Here is a 20,135-nt window from a genome sequence, read left to right on the forward strand (position 1 = left end):
CCACTTTGTAATATTCCATCCCACCTGCAACAACCTCATCCAAAGTTACTTATTTCAACATGGTTTGGTTGACCTCTCCCAAAGACCCTTTCAAACTTCTGCTCAATTTCTATTGCTCCCAACTAAAATAAGAGCAGGTTTTGATTCATTCATGCAATTTTATCGTATAAGCATTTAATACTGATGTTGCAGTTTAATTTGAAAGACTTTGGGCATGATCTACTGGCTGCTTTGCGCCCGAAAGATGGTGCGGCACAGCTGGAAGATCCCTCGTCAGGGATCTACCTGGCTCGCCACACCTCGTGGGTTTTAATTTGATCTTGCAAAATGTCACAATCTAAATCCCACCCATTGTGGGCGGGATCACTTTTTTGCAAATCTGTACATTAGTGAGACAACTAGTCTCACTCTAATGCTCTCCCATGATCTACCCGAGGAGTTGGGATATAACCTCTTCACCTCGGAGACCTCAGGCGAGCCCCATTCGGTGCTGGTTCCCACAAACGGGGGCCAGATGGAACAGCATTCGTGAGCGTCACCCAGGGGATCGGAGGCCCCCCAGGTGCTTGTCCTCTGGGCCCCTAGTGCTGCTGGTGCAACCTGGGAACCTTGGCACAGCCAGCCTGGCACCCTGACAGTGTCAGTCTGGCACCTCGACAGTGCAAAGCATGTGCTATCCTGGCAGTGCCAGGTGCCACTGCCAGCTGGAAGGGATACTGTCAGGGTGCTAGGCCATGCTGGGGATCTGGCCCGGGGGGTGCCATGCGGAGGAGACCCGAGGACCCCCTTATTGGTCAGTTAAGGCTTTGGGGGATTCGGGACTGCATGGGGGGGTGGGTTGGTGCAGAGAGATCTCCTCCAGCGGGTGGAGTTCCTCAGTGCAGGAAACGGGACTAAGTGCTGCCTTGGCAGGGCATTTCCCACTGAGGCCCCGAATAGAACCAGAGTCCCAGCAGATAGCATGGTGTTTCTCAGCAACACTCGGCTAAACACGCTTGTTTCAGGACTCTGTTACCATTTGGTTAGATCACACCCTTTATATTCACTCTGCCCCTTCTCTTTCATTGTAATTTTCTTTGCCTCCCATCTTAGTTTTCTATTTGCTCTCTGCACATGTTTATGAATAATTTTTTATTGTTTCTATTCTTTCATTTCCCCTATTTTACTTAATGTTTAATAGTAAATATTAATTTTACTGTCTCATCATAGACTTGTCTCTGTATCCCAATTAACAAGGATCCAAAGATTTATAAAATGTGGCCCCTGACTCCTTGAAAGCCTGATTCGAAGGCTCGGTTTAATAACAAATAAACTCTTAAAACATTAACTATGGCTTGGTTGTGTCACCCTTGCGACAAGATTGATCTTTTGAGACTTTTTCAGCATGATGTTGGACGCACAAGTTGCTTAATGAGTTTACCAGTTAACCAATGGAACAGCGCCCTGAAACAAATTACATCAGCAGCAAGTCTCTAATGGACAACATGTCCTCTTCCCGGCACCAAACTCTATTCTTCAACTGAGATAGCAAATTGCTCTCAGCAAGCCAGCTCAATAACCATCGACTGAAGGTTGCTCAAAATCTACCCAAGCACCGTTCCTTTGAAAATGCATTCTGCTTCCACTTGGGCCAAGGGCAGCACGGTAGCATTGTGGATAGCACAATTGCTTCACAGCTCCAGGGTCCTAGATTCGATTCCGGCTTGGGTCACTGTCTGTGCGGAGTCTGCACATCCTCCCCGTGTGTGCGTGGGTTTCCTCCGGGTGCTCCGGTTTCCTCCCACAGTCCAAAAATGTGCAGGTTAGGTGGATTGGCCATGCTAAATTGCCCTTAGTGTCAAAAATTGCCCTTAGTGTTGGGTGGGGTTACTGGGTTATGGGGATAGGGTGGAGATGTTGACCTTGGGTAGGGTGCTCTTTCGAAGAGCCGGTGCAGACTCGATGGGCCGAATGGCCTCCTTCTGTACTGTAAATTCTATGATATGATAATCTATGAAGATGAGAACAGAAGCTTTTCTATCCCCTGAAAAAGTGAATGTACAGTGCATGACACAACAACAGAAAACAGAATACAATGGATTAATCAGGAAGAATGAACTTGATTGTCACTTGACTCATGCATTTTTCAAAGCTCAGAGATGGGGTCAATCTGATTAGGAAGGCAAAACCAGGAAACGTACCTCATGCACAGTACAGTATGAGTATTATTGCGAACTCGTTTTGTGTATGCAGCCATCATATTGGCCTTGGTTGGCTGCTGCCCCAGGTCCTGAACAACAGGTTTCATTGCATTGAAGATTTCCTCCTGTTCATCAAAGATGTATAAATTTGGAACATCTCCTGAATTCAGGATGTTGTTGACATCCTCTAAAAATGACTCATCTTTGATCTGTGGAAATGCAAATGACAAAAGTCTTACTTTACATTTTCTGTCAAAAGCTGCTTTTCAATAAACTATTATTAAGTTGTGCTGATTATATCTCCCCAATCTGAGTTATCACTTAAGGGGAGAAATAACTTGTTTATACAATTACATGAATGCTTAAAGTGCTTTCTATTTTAAATAGGTTTGTTTTGGAGGAATCCGACAGAAAGCACCATAGGTGCTTCTAAGGCAATGTTGTCAATAGTACTTTCTAACTGGCTAAATTTATACCCAAAGTACAAAGATGCATTTATAGAAACCAATTTACAAATATTGGTCTGGAAATTACAGTTTGTAATATCAAGCATAACAACGCATTGAAGCATCTGGTTTAACTGTTGTATTGAAATATAGTTACATTAAAACATTCATATCACAGTCTTTTGAGGCAATAATTTTCTGTTAGATTAATTAGATGTATTTCACAGCCAATTATTCAAGGATATCTCCAATTATCTCTAATTATATATACTTACGCGTACAATTACACATTTATTATTTTTACTTTACATACTGATTTTCATTGGCACAGTGTTTAAAAGATTGCGGGTAACTTTGGATGCCTCTGAGTATCTTGTATGCCAGTAGAAATGCGAAACAGCTGTAAACATGGGCAATGAGTTTATAATACTTTGATCATGGCAATATACATTGTAAGAATTTGGAGATTGCAACTGAAAAGACTCCACTCACAATTAATCACACTGATAACACTACCTTTTCCAACAGTTTTGTTAATTCATAATTAAAGTGAGAACTCTGCTTCACCATCGACCCAAGCTCCCTGTGAGTGATATGACCACATGCTTCCCAGAAAGTCAAAATATCTATCAGCCAGTAACTCTATTTTCTCAAAGAAAAGCTTAATAATCATTTTTGAAGCGTGGGGCCAATTTTTAAGTACAGGAGTAAATCAATCTGAAATGGTTAACTATACTGGAATCATGGGCATGCATATTTTGGAGGCAACTTGCACCAAATGCCACATCGATGAGGGCAGGCGCATGTGCAGTGAATGGCCACCAGATGTATGCACAGAAGGCAGATCATGATGTCAAATTGCATGCGATGGTGATTTGACATCAGTGGTGCCATTTTGAAGCTCAATGCTCCAACTCATACTCTCTCTTAATCTTGTACCAGCTGAGCACATTCAGAAGTGGGAGGACCTTGCACCACAAAATAAACATTCCTACCCAACTGTGGTGGTATGTATTAGGGGTAATACGGTACACCACGTGCCGGCAGGCTAATGGTGGAGGGATGCCAGGTCCTGATAGGATCTGCCACCTACTGGACTCCACCCAGAAATGCCGGTATAAGAACCCAGCTTTTCCCTCCATTTCCCTCAGCAGCTGCATTCTGTAACCACGCTGCTGGGGATAAAGTTCTGCTTAATAAAGCCTTCAATTGACATTACCTCAACCTGCCTTGCGTCATATTGACGGTACTACACCAACTCTGCCATTAACTCTGCCATATTGAATATGAATCACCATTGTCCACCCTCATGCATTTCCTTAATTGCTGCCTTCCACGTGACTTTGCCTGTTTTATTTATTTATTAATGTTTTTATTGGGTTTTATACATGATATACTGACAAATATACACACAGAAAAAAAAGCAGAGGAAGTAAAAAAAAATGAATAACACATAGCAACACATAGCTCCTCCCCTTGTTCTCTTTTTTTCAATACAAAACAAGCAAAACAAAACTGTGTGGAAGGGGCGCCTGGGGTGGTCCTCTGATGTCACTTGCATCTCTTGGTCGTTTTTTTTTTGTCCATTTGCCTCAGCTTTAGCCATCTGTCGTTCCTTCTTCCTGTTTTTCTTTCTCTCTTTCGCCTTGCTGTGCTTGTTGTGGTCGTTTTCTTTTCCTGTGCTCTCTCCCCAGTTTGTGTTCCCTCCTCTTTCCACCCTTCTGGCTCCCCTCTGTTGTTCTTCCTCCCCCGTCATCCCTCCCTCCCCGTCTCCCCACCTAGTAACTTCGCCACCTCTTTCTCCAGTGCCACGATCCGATCAATCTGGTCAGTTGCGGCTTTCTCTATGTCCTTGATGGTTGCCTCTTGGGCTTCCAGTGTCTTTTCCGCTCTGCTTAGGGTGAACTGGATTTGTGCCAGAGTTTTGGCCACCGCGTCCTTCACTGCGGCCTGCATGTCTGCTTTTATCTCTGCCTTTATCTCCAGCTGGTGTTCCCTTAGTACCTCCATGAAGGATGCCTTCCAGCTCCTCCTCCCGGTGCGGGGGGGATTTGTCCGTGGCTGCCCTGTCCTTCTTGCCGCCGCCTCGTGCGCTGGTCAGCTTGTCCGATTGCTGCCATTCCTGGCCCCTTCCACTCCTGGTCTCTGTTCAGCCCCTATATTGGCTTTTTCCGGGCATTCTTTCCCCTCTCTCTCTTCCTTCCCCCGTCTTACTAAGGTTGACAAATGAGTTACTGAGTTTTCTGGCGAGATTTCATTAAAAAGTGGCTATTTTTCGGATCCACGGAGGAGAGCCACCTGACGTGTGACTGCTCAGCACAACATCGTCACCGGAAGTCCCTATCTTATATTCTAATGTTCACAGTAAGTACACAGTCCAGTAAGCCAAATGGTTGATGTGATTGTACCCTCAACTCGCCTGTCCCTCATAACCTTGGACTCTTTTGTAGATCAAAAATATGTAACTCAGCTTTGAGTATATTCAATGACTCGTCTCCACTACTCTCTGGGGTACTGAATTCCAAAGATTAACAACCCTCTGAGAGAATAAATTATTGCTCAATCTCTATCTTAAAAGAGCGACCCACTGGACGTCTGGTGGTGACATGTAGATGGAGGTTGCACATTGGGTGGCTTCCGCCAGAGTTCTTGTTTATTGGCCCTTTTCACCCAGTTTTGGGGAACTTTTATGTGAACTGTCTTCAATAAAGTCATGGGTATTAAAGGATGTTGAAAACCCAATGAAAGAATACAGTACGAAAAAGAATGAGCGCTAGTTCAAATTGCGGGCCCGAGCACTGGGCGGAGTTCTGTGAGATGAAAAATGGCGGGAGTAAGCTCACCAGGTAGGGCTGTGCCCATTACAGTGGATACGCTCGCCAAGGTTATGGCAGTGGAGTTTGCATTATGAGCGGCATGGGAAGGAGATGATGAGAACTCTCAAACAGTCGGTGGAAGACACACTGGCCTCAGTAAAGGAGGCTCTTGGAAAAACGTCACAGACGGAGCAGGAGCATGGTGAGTTGTTGAAGGGGGTGGAGCAGGCATTGTTGTGGCACAGAGACTAGCTCACCTCGCTGGAAGAGGAGCTGCTGAAGGTGTTGGAAAATAATAATAATAATAATAATAATCTTTATTGTCACAAGTCGGCTTCCATTAACACTGCAATGAAGTTACTGTGAAAAGCCCCTCGTCGCCACATTCCGGCACCTGTTCGAGTACACAGAGGGAGAATTCAGAATGTCCAAATTACCTAACAGCACGTCTTTCGGGACTTGTGGGAGGAAACCGGGAATCGAACCTGGGACCCTGGGGCTGTGAAGCAACAGTGCCAACCACTGTGCTACCGTGTCGCCCGTAAAGTGCTGAGAGCCAAAGTGCCAGACCTGGAGAACAGGTTACGGTGGCAGAATCTTCAGATTGTGGGGCAGCCCAAGAGGTTGGAGGACCCGAGGCCTACGGAGTACATTTCAGGGATGTTCGCAAAATTGCTGGGGGAGGAGAGAACACCTCCTTCTTTGAACTGGATAGGGCTCATCGGTCGCTCCGGCCAAAGCCAAAGGTGAATGATCCACCAAGAGTGGTGATAGTCTGTTTTTTCACAACTATCAGAGGAAGGAGAAGGTCTTGAAATGGGCCACAATCGGGAGGTTATGTGGGAAGTATGTACCAGGATGTCACAATGGAGCTGGCAAGAAGGCGGGTGGCCTTTAATAGGGCGAAGGCAGTGCTTTACAAGAGTGTGGGTGGTTCATGGTGGTCTACCCGGTGAAACAGAGGGTTACGTAACTCTCCAAGGACCATTTCATTGAGACGGCAGAGAAAGCGGAGGGCTGTAGGACTGGAACTGAACTGAGTTTGGAATTTGATTTCTCATGTTATGGTTGGGAAGGGATGGTTTGGGGATAGTGAGGTAATGTGTTGGAGTGTACCAACCCCCCCCCCCCCAATTTGGTGTTGAACATGTTAGGTTGTTTAGAAGGTTTGGATGCGGAAGATGTTTCTGTTGGCTTTTGTTTAAGGTATGTGGGGGGCGTGGCTCTGGCAGGGGCCACATCGGTAGCCAATGTAAATTGGCTAGTGAACACAAGCAAGGTAGGGATAACGGGCTGTGGCTGGCCCAGCTTCTGTGGATAGGTTTTGACTGGCCTAGGAGTTGAGAGTGGTGAGGGAATGGGGAATGGTTTTGAGAGGAAGTGGTTGGAGAGGGTTTCTGGGACTGGTGCGGTTGATGCTTGATGGTGACTAGGGGCAGGACTTGGTCCCATTCGTGGCGCAGGGTCAGGGGCCATTTTGGGTGGATGATGGGCCTAAGAAGTTGGCGGGGGCAGGTATGCCCTGTGGGGTGGTCATGGCTGATAGGAGCAGGAGATATGGTGAGAGACCCCCAGTCTGAATGGTAACATGGAATGTGCGGAGGTTGGGTGGACCAGTGCAGCAGGTGAGAGACTTTTTGCATTTTACGAGCTTGCGAGCCGATGTGGTGCTGCAGCAAGAGACCTATCTGAGGGTGAAGGACCAGGTAAGGCTTTGGAAAGGTTGGTTGAGTGATACACCATCAATAACACACGATGAGTGATGAACGTAACTGAGGCTTTAAAACACTAAACAGCAAGCATCCTGCCTCTGGACCCGAACTGGGTCGGAGGCGGAGGCTTGCCACCTTTATACATAAGCCTGAGGGGAGGAGCCACAGGCGGAGCCAGCCTGGACAAGCCCAGGCATGCACAAGCATGCACAATACAATAAAATACATATAATGAAATAACGTGGTTTACCACATTCACCCCCTGTTTAAAAAAGAGTCCGGCGGGGGTGAAGTGGTCTTAAAGGTCAAGTCTGTCGGGGCCCTTGACCTTGCGCCATGATCGCGTCAGTCCCGGCTGTGGTGTGGGCGCCGGCGTCGAGACCTGCGCGTCCGGGAGTGTGTTGTCTTCTTCTTCTTCACCCAGATGTTGAGTCACCGACGGGGGGGGCGGTGTATGGGCAGAGGTGATGGTGCTTGTCGCCGGTGGGCCTGTGGGTGTCAGCTCATGAGGGAGGTGGGCAGGGGTGGGGGAAGACGGTGTAGGGTGGGGGTTGGTGGTGAAGGTCACCGGGGAACCTGCAGGTGCCAAATCCCGAAGGGAGACCGTGTCCTGCCGCCTGTCCTGGTGTGCCATGTAGGCATATTGGGGGTTTGCATGAAGGAGCAGGACCTTCTCAATGAGGGGGTCGGTTTTATGGCTCCTCGCATGCTTCCGGAGAAGGACAGGCCCCTGGAATGTCAGCTAGGACGGAAGCGAGACCCTGGAAGTGGATTTCCTGGGGAAGGCAAACATACATTCATGAGGAGTCTCGTTGGTGGCTGTATATAGGAGCGACCGGATGAAGTGGAGTGCATTGAGGAGGATCTCCTGCCAGCGGGAGACTAGGAGACTTTTTGACCGTAGGGCCAGAAGGAAGGCCTTCCAGACCGTCGCGTTCTCCCTCTCCACCTGTCCATTTCCCCGAGGGTTAGAGCTGGTCGTCCTGCTGGAGGCGATGCCTTTTTGCTGAGCAGGAACTGGCGCAATTCGTCGCTCATAAAGGAGGAGCCCATTCACTGTGGATGTAGGCGGGGAACCTGAACAGGGTGAAAAGACTGTGCAGGGCCTTGATAACGGAGGCAGAGGTCATGTCAGAGCAGGGGATGGCGAAGGGGAATCTTGAGCACTCGTCAACGATGTTGAGGAAGTACACGTTACGGTCAGTGAAGGGGAGGGGCCCTTTGAAGTCCATGCTGAGGCACTCAAAGGGGTGGGAGTCCTTTGCCAGATGTGCTCTGTCTGGCCGATAGAAATGTGTTTTGCACTCCGCGCAGACCTGGCAGTCCCTGGTCACGGACCTGACCTCCTCGATGGAGTAAGGCAGGTTGCGAGCCTTGATGAAGTGGAAAAAACGGGTGACCCCCAGGTGACAGAGGTCATTGTGGAGGGCCCAGAGTCGGTCTACCTGTGCGCTGGCGCATGTACCACGGGAGAGGGCATCTGGGGGCTCATTGAGCTTCCCGGGGCGATACAAGATATCATAGCTATAGGTGGAAAGCTCAATCCTCCTCCTCAGAATCTTGTCATTCTTGATCTTGCCCCGCTGTGTGTTATTGAACATGAAGGCAACCGACCGTTGGTCAGTGAGGAGAGTGAATCGCCTGCTGGCCAGATAATGCCTCCAATGTCTCACAGCTTCTACGATGGCTTGGGCTTCCTTTTCGACGGAGGAGTGTCAAATTTCGGAGGCTTGGAGGGTACGGGAGAATAAAGCCACGGGCCTGCTTGCCTGGTTGAGTGTAGCGGCCAGAGCAAAGTCAGACTCATCGCTCTCCACTTGGAATGGGATGGACTTGTCCACAGCGTGCATCGCGGCTTTGGCAATATCTGCCTTGATGCGGTTGAAGGCCAGTCGGGCCTCAGCCGTCAGGGGAAAAACGGTGGATTTGATCAGTGGACGGGCCCTGTCCGCTTAGTTGGGGACCCACTGTGCATAGTACAAGAAGAACACCAGGCATCTCTTCAGGGCCTTGGGGCAGTGTGGAAGAGGGAGTTCCAGGAGCGGGCGCATGCGGTCGGGGTCGGGTCCTAGGACTCCATGTTCCACGACGTAGCCGAGGATGGCTAGGCGGGTTGTGCGGAAGACGCATTTCTCTCTATTATAGGTGAGGTTCAGGAGTTTAGCGGTGTGGAGGAAGCGCTGGAGGTTCTCGTCATGGTCCTGCTAGCCATGGCCACAGATGGTGACGTTGTCTAGGTACGGGAACGTGGCCTGCAGCCCGTACTGGTCAACCATTCGGTCCATTTCCCTTTGGAAGACCGAGACCCCGTTGGTGACGCCGAAGGGGACCATGAGGAAGTGGTAGAGGCGGCCATCTGCCTCGAAGGCAGTCTATTGGCGGTCCTCCGGGCGGATAGGGAGCTGGTGGTACGCGGACTTCAAGTCGACTGTAGAGAAGACGTGATACTGCACAATCTAATTGACCATGTCAGATATGTGGGGGAGGGGGTACGCATCGAGCTGTGTGTACCGGTTAATGGTCTGGCTGTATTCGATGACAAAGAACAAAGAACAAAGAAAAGTACAGCACAGGAACAGGCCCTTCGGCCCTCCAAGCCCGTGCCGACCATGCTGCCCGACTAAACTACAATCTTCTACACTTCCTGGGTCCGTATCCCTCTATTCCCATCCTATTCATGTATTTGTCAAGATGCCCCTTAAATGTCACTATCGTCCCTGCTTCCACCACCTCCTCCGGCAGCGAGTTCCAGGCACCCACTACTCTCTGTGTAAAAAACTTGCCTCGTACATCTACTCTAAACCTTGCCCCTCTCACCTTAAACCTATGCCCCCTAGTAATTGACCCCTCTACCCTGGGGAAAAGCCTCTGACTATCCACTCTGTCTATGCCCCTCCTAATTTTGTAGACCTCTATCAGGTCGCCCCTCAACCTCCGTCGTTCCAGTGAGAACAAACCGAGTTTAATCAACCGCTCCTCATAGCTAATGCCCTCCATACCAGGCAACATCCTGGTAAATCTCTTCTGCACCCTCTCTAAAGCCTCCACATCCTTCTGGTAGTGTGGCGACCAGAATTGAACACTATACTCCAAGTGTGGCCTAACTAAAGTTCTATACAGCTAAGGTTCTATACAGACCATCCGGTGCTTCTCCCCAGGCTTGACGACCACCACTTGGGCTCTCCAGGGGCTGTTACTAGCCTCAATGATCCCCTCTTGCAGGAGTCGCTGGACCTCCGACCTGATAAAGGCCCTGTCCTGGGCACTGTAGCATCTGCTTCTGGTAGCGACGGGCTTACAGTCTGGGGTGAGGTTTGTGAAGAGGGAGGGTGGGGCGACCTTAAGGGTCGCGAGGCTACAGACGTTGGGGGGGGTGCAGGAGTCCGTCGAACTTTAAGATAAAGCTTTGGAGATGGCACTGGAAGTCGAGTCCCAGTAAGAGGGCAGCGCAGAGATGGGGGAGGACGTAGAGCCTAAAGTTAGTGTACTCTACGCCTTGTACAGTAAGGGTCGCGACACAGTACCCCCGGATTTCTCCTGCGTGGGATCCGGAACCAGGGAAATTTTCTGGGTCACGGGTAGGATGGGGAGGGAGCAGCGCCTTACCATATCTGGGTGTATGAAGCTGTCTGTGCTCCCGGAGTCGAAAAGCCAGGCCGTCTCGTGCCCGTTGATCCGAGCGGTCATCGTGGACTTCGCGAGGTGGTGCGGCCGGGACTGGCCGAGTGTGACGGAGGCGAGCGTCGGCAGGCGGTCGGTAGGCCGGCCGGAGGTAGCAGCGGCCAGCGTACGGTTGTGTGAGCTGGGCTCCCGGGAGGCTGCGGAGTGGTCCCGAGAGGGCGGCCCCCATGAGTCGTGCGTAGCGGGTGGCATCTGCGATGGCGTCCAAGATGGTGGCCCCCGTGGGTCCCACGTGTCGGCCGAAATGAAAGATGGCGGCACCCACGTGTCGCACATGGCGGGTGGCGCGGCAGCTGGGGACGACCCCGACAGGCAGCAGGCAGTGCTGCTGGGGCCTAGAAGATTTAGGGGGGGATTGGGCCTGGCAGGCTTTTGCAAAGTGGCCCTTCTTCCCACAGCCGTTACAAGTTGCATTCCGTGCCGGGCAGCGTTGTCTGGGGTGATTACTCTGGCCGCAGAAGTAGCACTTCGGGCCTCCGGCGTTGACGGGCCGCTGCGCGGCGCAGGCTTGCGTCGCACGCGGGTCGGTTGATGGCTGCGTCCACGAGGGTGCCATGCGGTCGGAGGTGTAGGCCCCCATGTTCTGGGAGGCCACCTCCAGTGAGTTGGAGAGTTGTACTGTCTCTGGGAGGCCGAGTGTCCCCCCTTCTAGTAATCGCTGGCGGATATAGTTAGAGTTCATGCCCGCGACATAAGCGTCCCTGATCAGCAGCTCCGCGTGCTGGGTAGCCGATATCGCCCGGCAGTCACAGTTCCGGCAGAGGATGCGCAAGGCACGCAGGAATTCTGCGAGTGATTCCCCAGGGCGTTGCCGTCTCGTGGCGAGGAGGTGCCTAGCATATACCTGGTTAATGGATTTCACGTATTGTGCTTTTAGCAGCGTTACTGCCTCCGCGTACGAGGGGGCGTCCCTGATGAGGGGAAAGACTCTTGGGCTCAACCGTGCGTGGAGGACCTGCTTCTTCTGGAGGTCTGTGAGGCCTTCGTTGAAGGATGCGAGGTACGCCTCGAAGCAGCTTAGCCAGTGTTCAAACGTTTCTGTAGGGTCGGCTGCCTGTGGGTCCAGCTCCAAGCGATCAGGCTTGAGTGATAAGTTAATCTTTAGGAGTTCAGTGTATTAAATTGATACACCATCAATAACACACGACGAGTGATGAACGTAACTGAGGCTTTAATATACTAAACAGCAAGCCTCCTGCCTCTGGACCTGAACTGGGTCGGAGGCGGAGACTTGCCACCTTTATACATTAGCCCGAGGGGAGGAGCCACAGGCGGAGCCAGCCTGGACAAGCCCAGGCATGCACAATACAATACAATACATATAATGCAATAATGTGGTTTACCACATTGAGCCAAGTGTTTCACTTGGACTTTGATAGCAGAGTCCAGAGGGTAGCGATACTGGTGGGTAAGAGAGTTAGGTTTCTGATGGAGAAGGTAGTGGCAGATCGGGGGGCAGATACATTATAGTAGCGGGCTTTGCAGGCAAGGTTGGTGGTGTTGGTAAGCGTGTATGTCCCGAATTGGGATGATGTAGGGTTTATGAAGATTATATTGGCAGCCATCTCGGGCCTGGAAACACAACAGTTAATTTTAGGTGGGGACTTAAACACAATGTTGCATCGAAGATGGATCGATCAAAGCGGTGCTCGTTGACCCCTTCGGGGGGGGGGGGGGGAAGGAAGGTGTTGGCAGCGTTCATGAAAGAGATGGGGGAGCGGACCCGTGGTGGTTCATATATCCAGGGGGTATGATAATATTCCTTTTTTTCGCCAGTGCATAATGTATATTCGCAGATTGCTTTCTTTCTTATGGGGAGGTCGTTGTTGTCGGGGATGAGGAAAGCGGAATACTCGGCGATCGTTATTTCAGATCACCGCTCCACACCTGGTGGATGTGGTCTTGGAGAAGAGGCCTGTACAGAGGCCGGCGTGGAGGATGGAGGTAGGGCTGCATGCGGTTCTGGGTTTATGTGTAAGGAAGGCAAAGGTGATTGACAATTATGTGGGGTTTAATAAAAATGGAGAGGTCTCGCTGTCGGAAGTAAGGGAGGTGTAGAAGGCAGTGGTAAGGGGCAAGGTCATTTTGTTTAAGGCACAGGTAGATAGGGAGGCAAGAGAAGAGCGGCAGCGGCTGGTAGAGTTGTTGGGAAGTATGCGGAAGACTCTATTTTGAAACATTTGCCCAGTAGAAAGGAACTGCATATGCAGTTTGACCTTTTGTCCACAGGGAAAGCGGTATGCCATTTGAGGCGGGCAAAGGCTGTGGTGTACAAGTACAGGAAGAAAGCCAGTCGCTTGCTGGCAGGACAGCTCCACCAGCAGGCGGCCTCCTGGGAGATTGTTCAAGTCGGAGATGGGGTGACGGGGCTGGTGAATAGGGCATTTGAGGAATTTTATAGGAGGTTACATAGGTCGTAGTCCCCGGGGGACCAGGCGGACATGAGCGAGTTTTTGGAGGGACTGAAGTGTCCCAAAGTGGAAGAAGAGGACAGGGCAGGGCTGGAGGAGCCAGTGGGGGTTGAGGAGGTTTGGACGGTGATCGGATAAATGCAAACGGGTAAAGCACTGCGACCAGATGGGTTCCCAGTGGAATTTTACAAGAAGTTTTTGGGCTGGCTGGCACCGCTGTTGGTGGCGATGTTTGAAGCCGCAGCAGCTACAGTTTGTTTCCAGAAATGATGGGATAGGCATCTATTTCGCTTTCTGTTAAAAAAAGATAAGGACGACATCCGGTGGTGGCCATGGAGTGAGTGGTTACACGCAAGATGGCTCCCGTATGAAAACTGCTAAAACAACCTTTTAACCCCATTAAATGTTATCCAGAGTTATCCAGAACAATATCCCCCAACGCAGTTCACATCAATGAGGAACCAAAAGAGAGAAAAATGGGAAAGAGTCAACCACCCACCAAGAAAGCCAGCAAGAATGAGGGAAAGGAAACCTCGACCTCAGAGCTGGCAGCCACAGGAGGAGAGCTCGGGAGGAACAGGGAAGGAAGGGAGAGGAGGGTCATCTACTGGAGGGAGCACAGGCCTCCGCTGTAAGGGGAGAAACATGGGTAATAAGCAGACCCATCCCCTCGCGAAGAACTCAAGACCAAGGGAGGAGTGGGACTTCCCACCCCAACCCCCCACCAGCGTAATGAAGGCTACAGACAAACGAAAGGGGACACCCCATACACACTCGGATACAAAAGGGGCAAACGAGAAACAACTCCTACCGCTAAGCATCAGGGGCCCCAGTAGAACCCAACAAGCTGTTTAGAAAATCAAACATTGTTGTACAAATGTAAATATTTTCCAGCGTCAGAACCCCAGTCACGGCTATGGTGACAAGGAGGGGCCTGAATCTGGCTGTTCAAACTATGCCATTGTACAATACTCTGTGTGAAACCCAGCTCTTCTTCTTTTTTTGTTTATTCTGTAACTGTTATTTGAAATACCAAGAAACATATTTTGAAAACAATAAAGTAAGGACCCCAGTGCAGTGGGGGTCTTATTGGCCAATATCCCAGTTAGATGTGCATGCCAAGATTCTTGCCAAAGTGTTGCTGCTTAGCTGGAGGAGTGCTTCCACAGTTGATTGGGGAGGATCAGATGGGGTTTGTAAAGGGTTGGCGGTTGTCCTCGAATGTGCGGTACTTGCTAAATGTGGTGCTCTCTCCATCAAAAGGGGGAGCAGGAGGTGGTGGTTATGCTGGATGCGGAGAAGGCATTTGATCGAGTAGAGTGGAGTTATTTATTTGCGATGTTGGAACGGTTTGGGATTGAGCCTAAGTTTGTGGCGTGGGTCAAATTGTTATATAAGGATCCGAAGGCGAGTGTTCATACAAATGATGTGAATGTGGGATATTTTCAGCTGCATAGGGGAATGAGACAGGGGTGCCCCATGTCCCCCCCTTTTGTGTGCGCTGGCGATAGATCCCTTGGCCATTGCACTGAGGAGCTCGGATAAGTGAAGGGAGATAGTGAGGGGGGTTGGAGCATAGGGTGTCCCAGTATGCCAACGACTTTTTGTTGTATATTTCTAACCCAGTTCCCACGGTGGGGGATATAATGGGGTTGCTCAAGCAATTTTGGGATTTTTCTGGATACAAGTTGAATTTTGGAAAGAGCAAGTACTTTTTGGTCCCCCACCAGGAAAAGGAGTAAGCGTGGGGGATTGCTATTTCAAGTGGCAATTACTCACTTCAGGTCTCTGGGAGTGCAGATGGCTCAAAACTGGGCCCAGCTCCGGAACTGAATTTTACAAGCTTTGTGGGCAGAGTCAAAGCGGATCTGTTCTGGTGGGACAGCCACCCTCTATCATCGGCAGGCCAGGTACAATCGGTAAAGATGAACGTTTTGCTCTGATTTTTATTCTTATTCCAATGTTTACCAGTCCTCTTGCCGAAAGCATTCTTTATGGGGGTGGAACGGTTGATTTTGTTGTTTGTCTGAGCAGGTAAGATAGTGAGGATTCGGAAAACAGTGCTTCAGAGAAGCTGAATCTGAACTATTACTATTGCGCGGCGAACGCCAACTAGCTGTGGGGTTGGGTTAGGGAGCCAGATGCAATGTGGGTGAGGATGGAGGCAGGCTCTTGTAAGGGGTCATGATTGCGGGCACTGGCAACGGCGCCACTCCCATTGGCGCCAGGGGAACATTCAGATAGTCTGGTGGTGGTGCCACACTGAAGATATGGAGACTATTTTGGCAGCGGGGCGGGGTCGAATTTGATGTTGATTCGAGAGAATCATTTGTTTGAGCCGGTGAGATTGGATGCTAGGTTTCGGGACTGGGAAGAGCGGGAGGAGATGGAAATGAAGGACTTATTTCTGGAAGTGCGGTTCACGAGCTTGGAGGAGTTGGCGGAGAAGTTTGGGATTCTACAGAAGGAGATCTTTAGGTATATGCAGATGCGGAATTTTGCATGGAAGGTTTTTCCAACGTTTTCAGTGACGCCACCCTCCTCGTTGTTGGAAGGGGTTGGGGGTGTTGTCGGTGAGGATTGGAGGATGGGGTCATCTCGACAATTTATGGGAGAATCCTGGAGGAGGATATGGCATATTTGGAGGGGTTTAAGGCCAAGTGGGTGGAGGAGCTGGGTGTGGCGCTGGAGGAGGGGCTGTGTTGTGAGGTGTTGTGGAGTGTGAACACCTCAACCTTGTGTGTAAGATTCGGGTTAATACAATTAAAGGTACCTGACAAGGTCAAGGATGAGCTGGTTGTTTGAAGGGGTGAAGGACACTTGCGAGCAGTATGGGAGGGGCCTGGCTATCCATGTACATATGTTCTAGTCCTATCCGAAGTTGAAGACGTTTTGGTGTTCATCAGTGCCATGTCGGCAATTTGCATTTGGAGCCCAGTCCCCTGGGGGCCATATTTGGGGTGTTGGACCTGTCGGAGCTGCAGTCGGGGTTGGAGGCAAATGTTTTAGCCTTCGTCCTACTGATTTCTCACAGGCAGATCCTGTTGGGGTGAGGTCAGCTTCTCCGCCCTGTGCGCGATGGAATTTCTGTACCTTGACAAGGTTAAATTCACCTTGATAGGTGGGATTGAAGGGTTCGAAAAGAGTTGGAGTCTGTTTATTCTCCACTTTAAAGAGTTGGTCAATGTCAGCTGCTAAAGGGGGGGGGGGTTATTTTCTGAATCATGTATGTATTTGTTGGTAGTTTGTGTGGAGGGGAGGGGGGGGTCATTCTGTTTTTTCTACTTTGTGTTGTTTTGTTTTATGTATAAAGTTTGAAAATGTTAATGACTGAATAAAAATATTGTAAAAAAATAAAGGTTACACGCAAGGAAAATATTTTGTAACTGTGCCCCCACCACCCTCCAGTTCCAGATTACCCTACGAAGAGAAACATCCTATCACCATCTATCCTGTCAAATCTACTCAGAATCTAATATGTTTCAATAAGACTATCTCTCATTCCATTCCTGACAACCCCTTCACCCCGTCAATCAACCTAGTGAACCTTCTCTGAACTGCTCGCAATGCAAGTATCTCCTTCCTTAAGTAAGGAGGCCAAAACTGTACAGAGTACTCCAGGTGTGGTCTTAGCCATGCTCTGTATAGTTGAAGCAAGACTTCACTACTTTTATATTCCAACCCCTTTGCCATAAAGACCAACATTTTATTTTCCTTCCTAATTATTTGTTGTACCTGCTTGCTAACATTTTGAGATTCATGTACAAGGAAACCCAGATTCTTCGGACCTGCAGCATTTAAGTAATATTTTCTTTTCTATTCTTCCCACCAGAATGGACAAGTTCACATTTTCCCATATTGCACTCCATCTGCAAAGTTTTTGCCCACTCACTTAACCTATGTTCCTTTTGTCCCAGATGAGGCAGGAAAAGAATATATATATGTATCCCCGTCTACTTGGCTACTCTATAAAATTGTTTTTATCTAAAAATGTAGACAAGCCTACAGACAAACAACAAGGGTGCTAAAGTCCCTTGCTGGAAATGCACAAAGCCTCTTTACATTTCTAAGGCAGAAATCCAGACACCAGATATAGTATGATTGCTCCAGCTAGCTATGGTCAAAGTTTGTGATTCCTAATCTCCAATGTGGTGTTAATAGCCCACACGTTACCTGCTACGAACCACAATGGATTTCAACCAGGGGCCTTGTTAGTCAATCTGCCATGTGACAGAGACTTGTGCTGTCTGAATTCCTTTAATTAATAGGCTGCTGGATCTTATTGTTAGTCACAGTTTGACCTCCAAAGAGAAACTTCCCTTCAGGAGCCAGAAAACCTCATTAAAAATGCAGAAATACAAACAACTCCCGAACGGAGCTCCACTTTAAAATGAAACTAAACCCAGGCTTCACCTTTTCAACCCACAAATAAAGAATATAATTTAAACTTAAAGCTAAAACTTATTGCTAATACCCACAATGGCAAGCAGCCTGTCGCTGTCTACCAACTTACTATTGAGCAGATGCAGCAGAAAGAAATCTCTCCTCATCTACACTGTGAGCTACTAGAACATTGGAACTATTGCTTTCCAGACTAATTCAGATCTACATGCCTGTTATAACCTGCCTACTTACCATTGGCTGGGGACTAATGACAATCCCACAACCCTGTGGGAGTATGAGCTTCCCCAATGAGGGGGACGGAGAAACCATTAGTAAACTCCAAGTATAAATAAAGCTGGCCAGTTTGGAAACAGAGGAAGGAGTGTGCAGCAAGGGAAGTTGCTGCTGCTGCTATATATATATGTTATTGTAAATAAATGTTATTACTTTGTATCCTTAAAACTCGTGCTGGATTCTTCGTGGCCCTCACAAAAATGCCTATTTGTGCCTTCAAGGCGAATTCCACTCCATGAGCATTCTCCCATCGTGGAAGTCTTAACTTCAGGAAAGACAGATGGCCCTGCAATAGTCAGCCTACTACCCTCTGAAGAAATTTTCCATTAGATGTATGATCCTGTAATCTGGACTCAAGTAAAACCATAACTCGTATTTTCATTGTGGTCTTGCTCTGAACATCCTGGGCAGGATTCTCCTTCGGCCAACTCCAGAATCGGGAAATGCGATAGGACGGAGAATCGGTTTTGACGTTGAAATCGTGGTAGGCGCCGATTTCAACACCAAATCACAATTCTCTGGTGCCTCGACAGCAGCGTCAATGAATTCCACTCCACACGTACAGTAAATACCATTTACATATCATTAGCAGGCCTGACCCGGTATTCACTGGGGCCTCCGTGATTCTCTGCCTCCACTGGGGGAACTCCCGACGGCGAGGTTCACTTGTGCTTTTAAAAATTGAGAAACAGATGTATGGCTGATGAGGGACATGCATAAGCCCGACTGTAGGCTGCCGGTCCCGGCACTGGCTGTACTGGCTGGAGTGGGGAGCCCTGCCGAAGGTGTGGGAGCGATGGCGGTGAGTGACGGCTGGACGGGCCGCGGGGCCGGGGTGACGCCCCACAGCATTGGGGTGTTCTCCAGGCACGGACCACCATTGCCGTGGCCTGCTGCGCACCCTACTGACCACCCACTTGCCCCCGGGTTCTGCAGAGTGACACTGGCCGTATGAGTGCCCCCACCCTACCACCCGCGCACCCCAGGCACCACCCTCCACCCCACCACACCCGCATTCCAGGCTACACCCTCCGCCCCACCACCTGTGCATGCCACCCTCCGTCATACCATCCCCCCCCCCCAACCACCGCCACCCACCCATGGGGCATCTAGTGACCTGCCCAAGGGCAACGCCTACAGTCACACCTACAGGGAGGTGCCGGATGGGGGCCGTGGAGCGTACCCCTGGCAAGGGCAGTGTCAGCCGACGGTACCTCTGGCAACAGGGATGGAAGCCAGAACCAGAGGCCCCACGATGCTGGGCACTGACAGGGCCAGAGGCGCGGGGATAGGGGGGTGGGGAGAACATGCAGGGGCAGAGTCTGCAGTGCCAACCTGGGCCACCATGTAGTTTGTTGGACCTGGTTGGGCACAGGGGTACGCACCAGCGAATATGTCAGCCTTTCACCCTCTGCAGACAATGGTTATTGGAATTGAAGCACTGCAAAGACACCCTGAAGGCTTAGTATAAGAAATGCAAAATAGACCCCGATTTGCAACAACCACAGGTTGTTCCGGGCAGGCTGGATGGCGGGTTCCAGAGCTGGCAGAGGGCAGGAATTAGAATCTGTTTATAGGTGGGAGCTTTCCCAGCTTGAAGGATAAATTTAAACTGTCGCCAGGGAATGGGTTCAGATATTTGCAAGTGCCAGACTTCCTGAGAAAGCAGCTGCTGGTCTTTCCGCTGCAGCCGCCGCGGGGGATACAGGATAGGGTGGTCTCCGGTACCTGGGTGGGGGAGGGGAAAGTGTCGGATATCTACCAGGAGCTGTTGGAGGTGGAGGAAACCCCGGTGGAGGAGCTCAAGGGCAAGTGAGAGGATGAGCTAGGTGGGGAGTTGGAGGCGGGTCTATGGGCGGACACCCTAAACAGGGTCAATTCCTCCTCTTCATGTGCCAGGCTTAGCCTAGTACAATTTAAGGTGGTCCACTGGGCACATATAACGGCGGCGAGGGTGAGCAATTTTTTCGGGGTAGAAGATAGATGTGCGAGGTGCGCGGGAAGCCCAGCAAACCATGTCCACATGTTCTGGGCATGCCCGAAGCTTAGAGGGTTTTGGCAGGGTTTGCGAAGGCAAATTCCACGGTGCTAGGAACCCGGGTGGTGCCGAGTCCAGAGATAGCGATCTTTGGAGTGTCAGAAGATCTGGGAGTTCAGGGAGTGAAAGAGGCCGATGTCCTGGCCTTTGCCTCCCTAGTAGCCCGGAGACGGA

The 20,135-nt window shown here is 50.0% G+C and overlaps 1 protein-coding gene across 1 annotated transcript in view; it reads right to left on the minus strand.

Moving 5' to 3' along the window:
- Positions 1-20,135, minus strand: part of dnah1 (dynein, axonemal, heavy chain 1) — a 1,119,271-nt gene that overhangs the window by 386,611 nt on the left and 712,525 nt on the right. The window contains exon 50 of the mRNA XM_072472076.1: positions 2,181-2,389. Within this exon, the coding sequence (XP_072328177.1) occupies positions 2,181-2,389 (209 nt within the window). The remainder of the gene's footprint in view (positions 1-2,180; positions 2,390-20,135) is intronic.

Source organism: Scyliorhinus torazame, chromosome 13 (assembly GCF_047496885.1).
Source record: "Scyliorhinus torazame isolate Kashiwa2021f chromosome 13, sScyTor2.1, whole genome shotgun sequence".
Taxonomy (NCBI): Eukaryota; Metazoa; Chordata; class Chondrichthyes; order Carcharhiniformes; family Scyliorhinidae; genus Scyliorhinus; species Scyliorhinus torazame.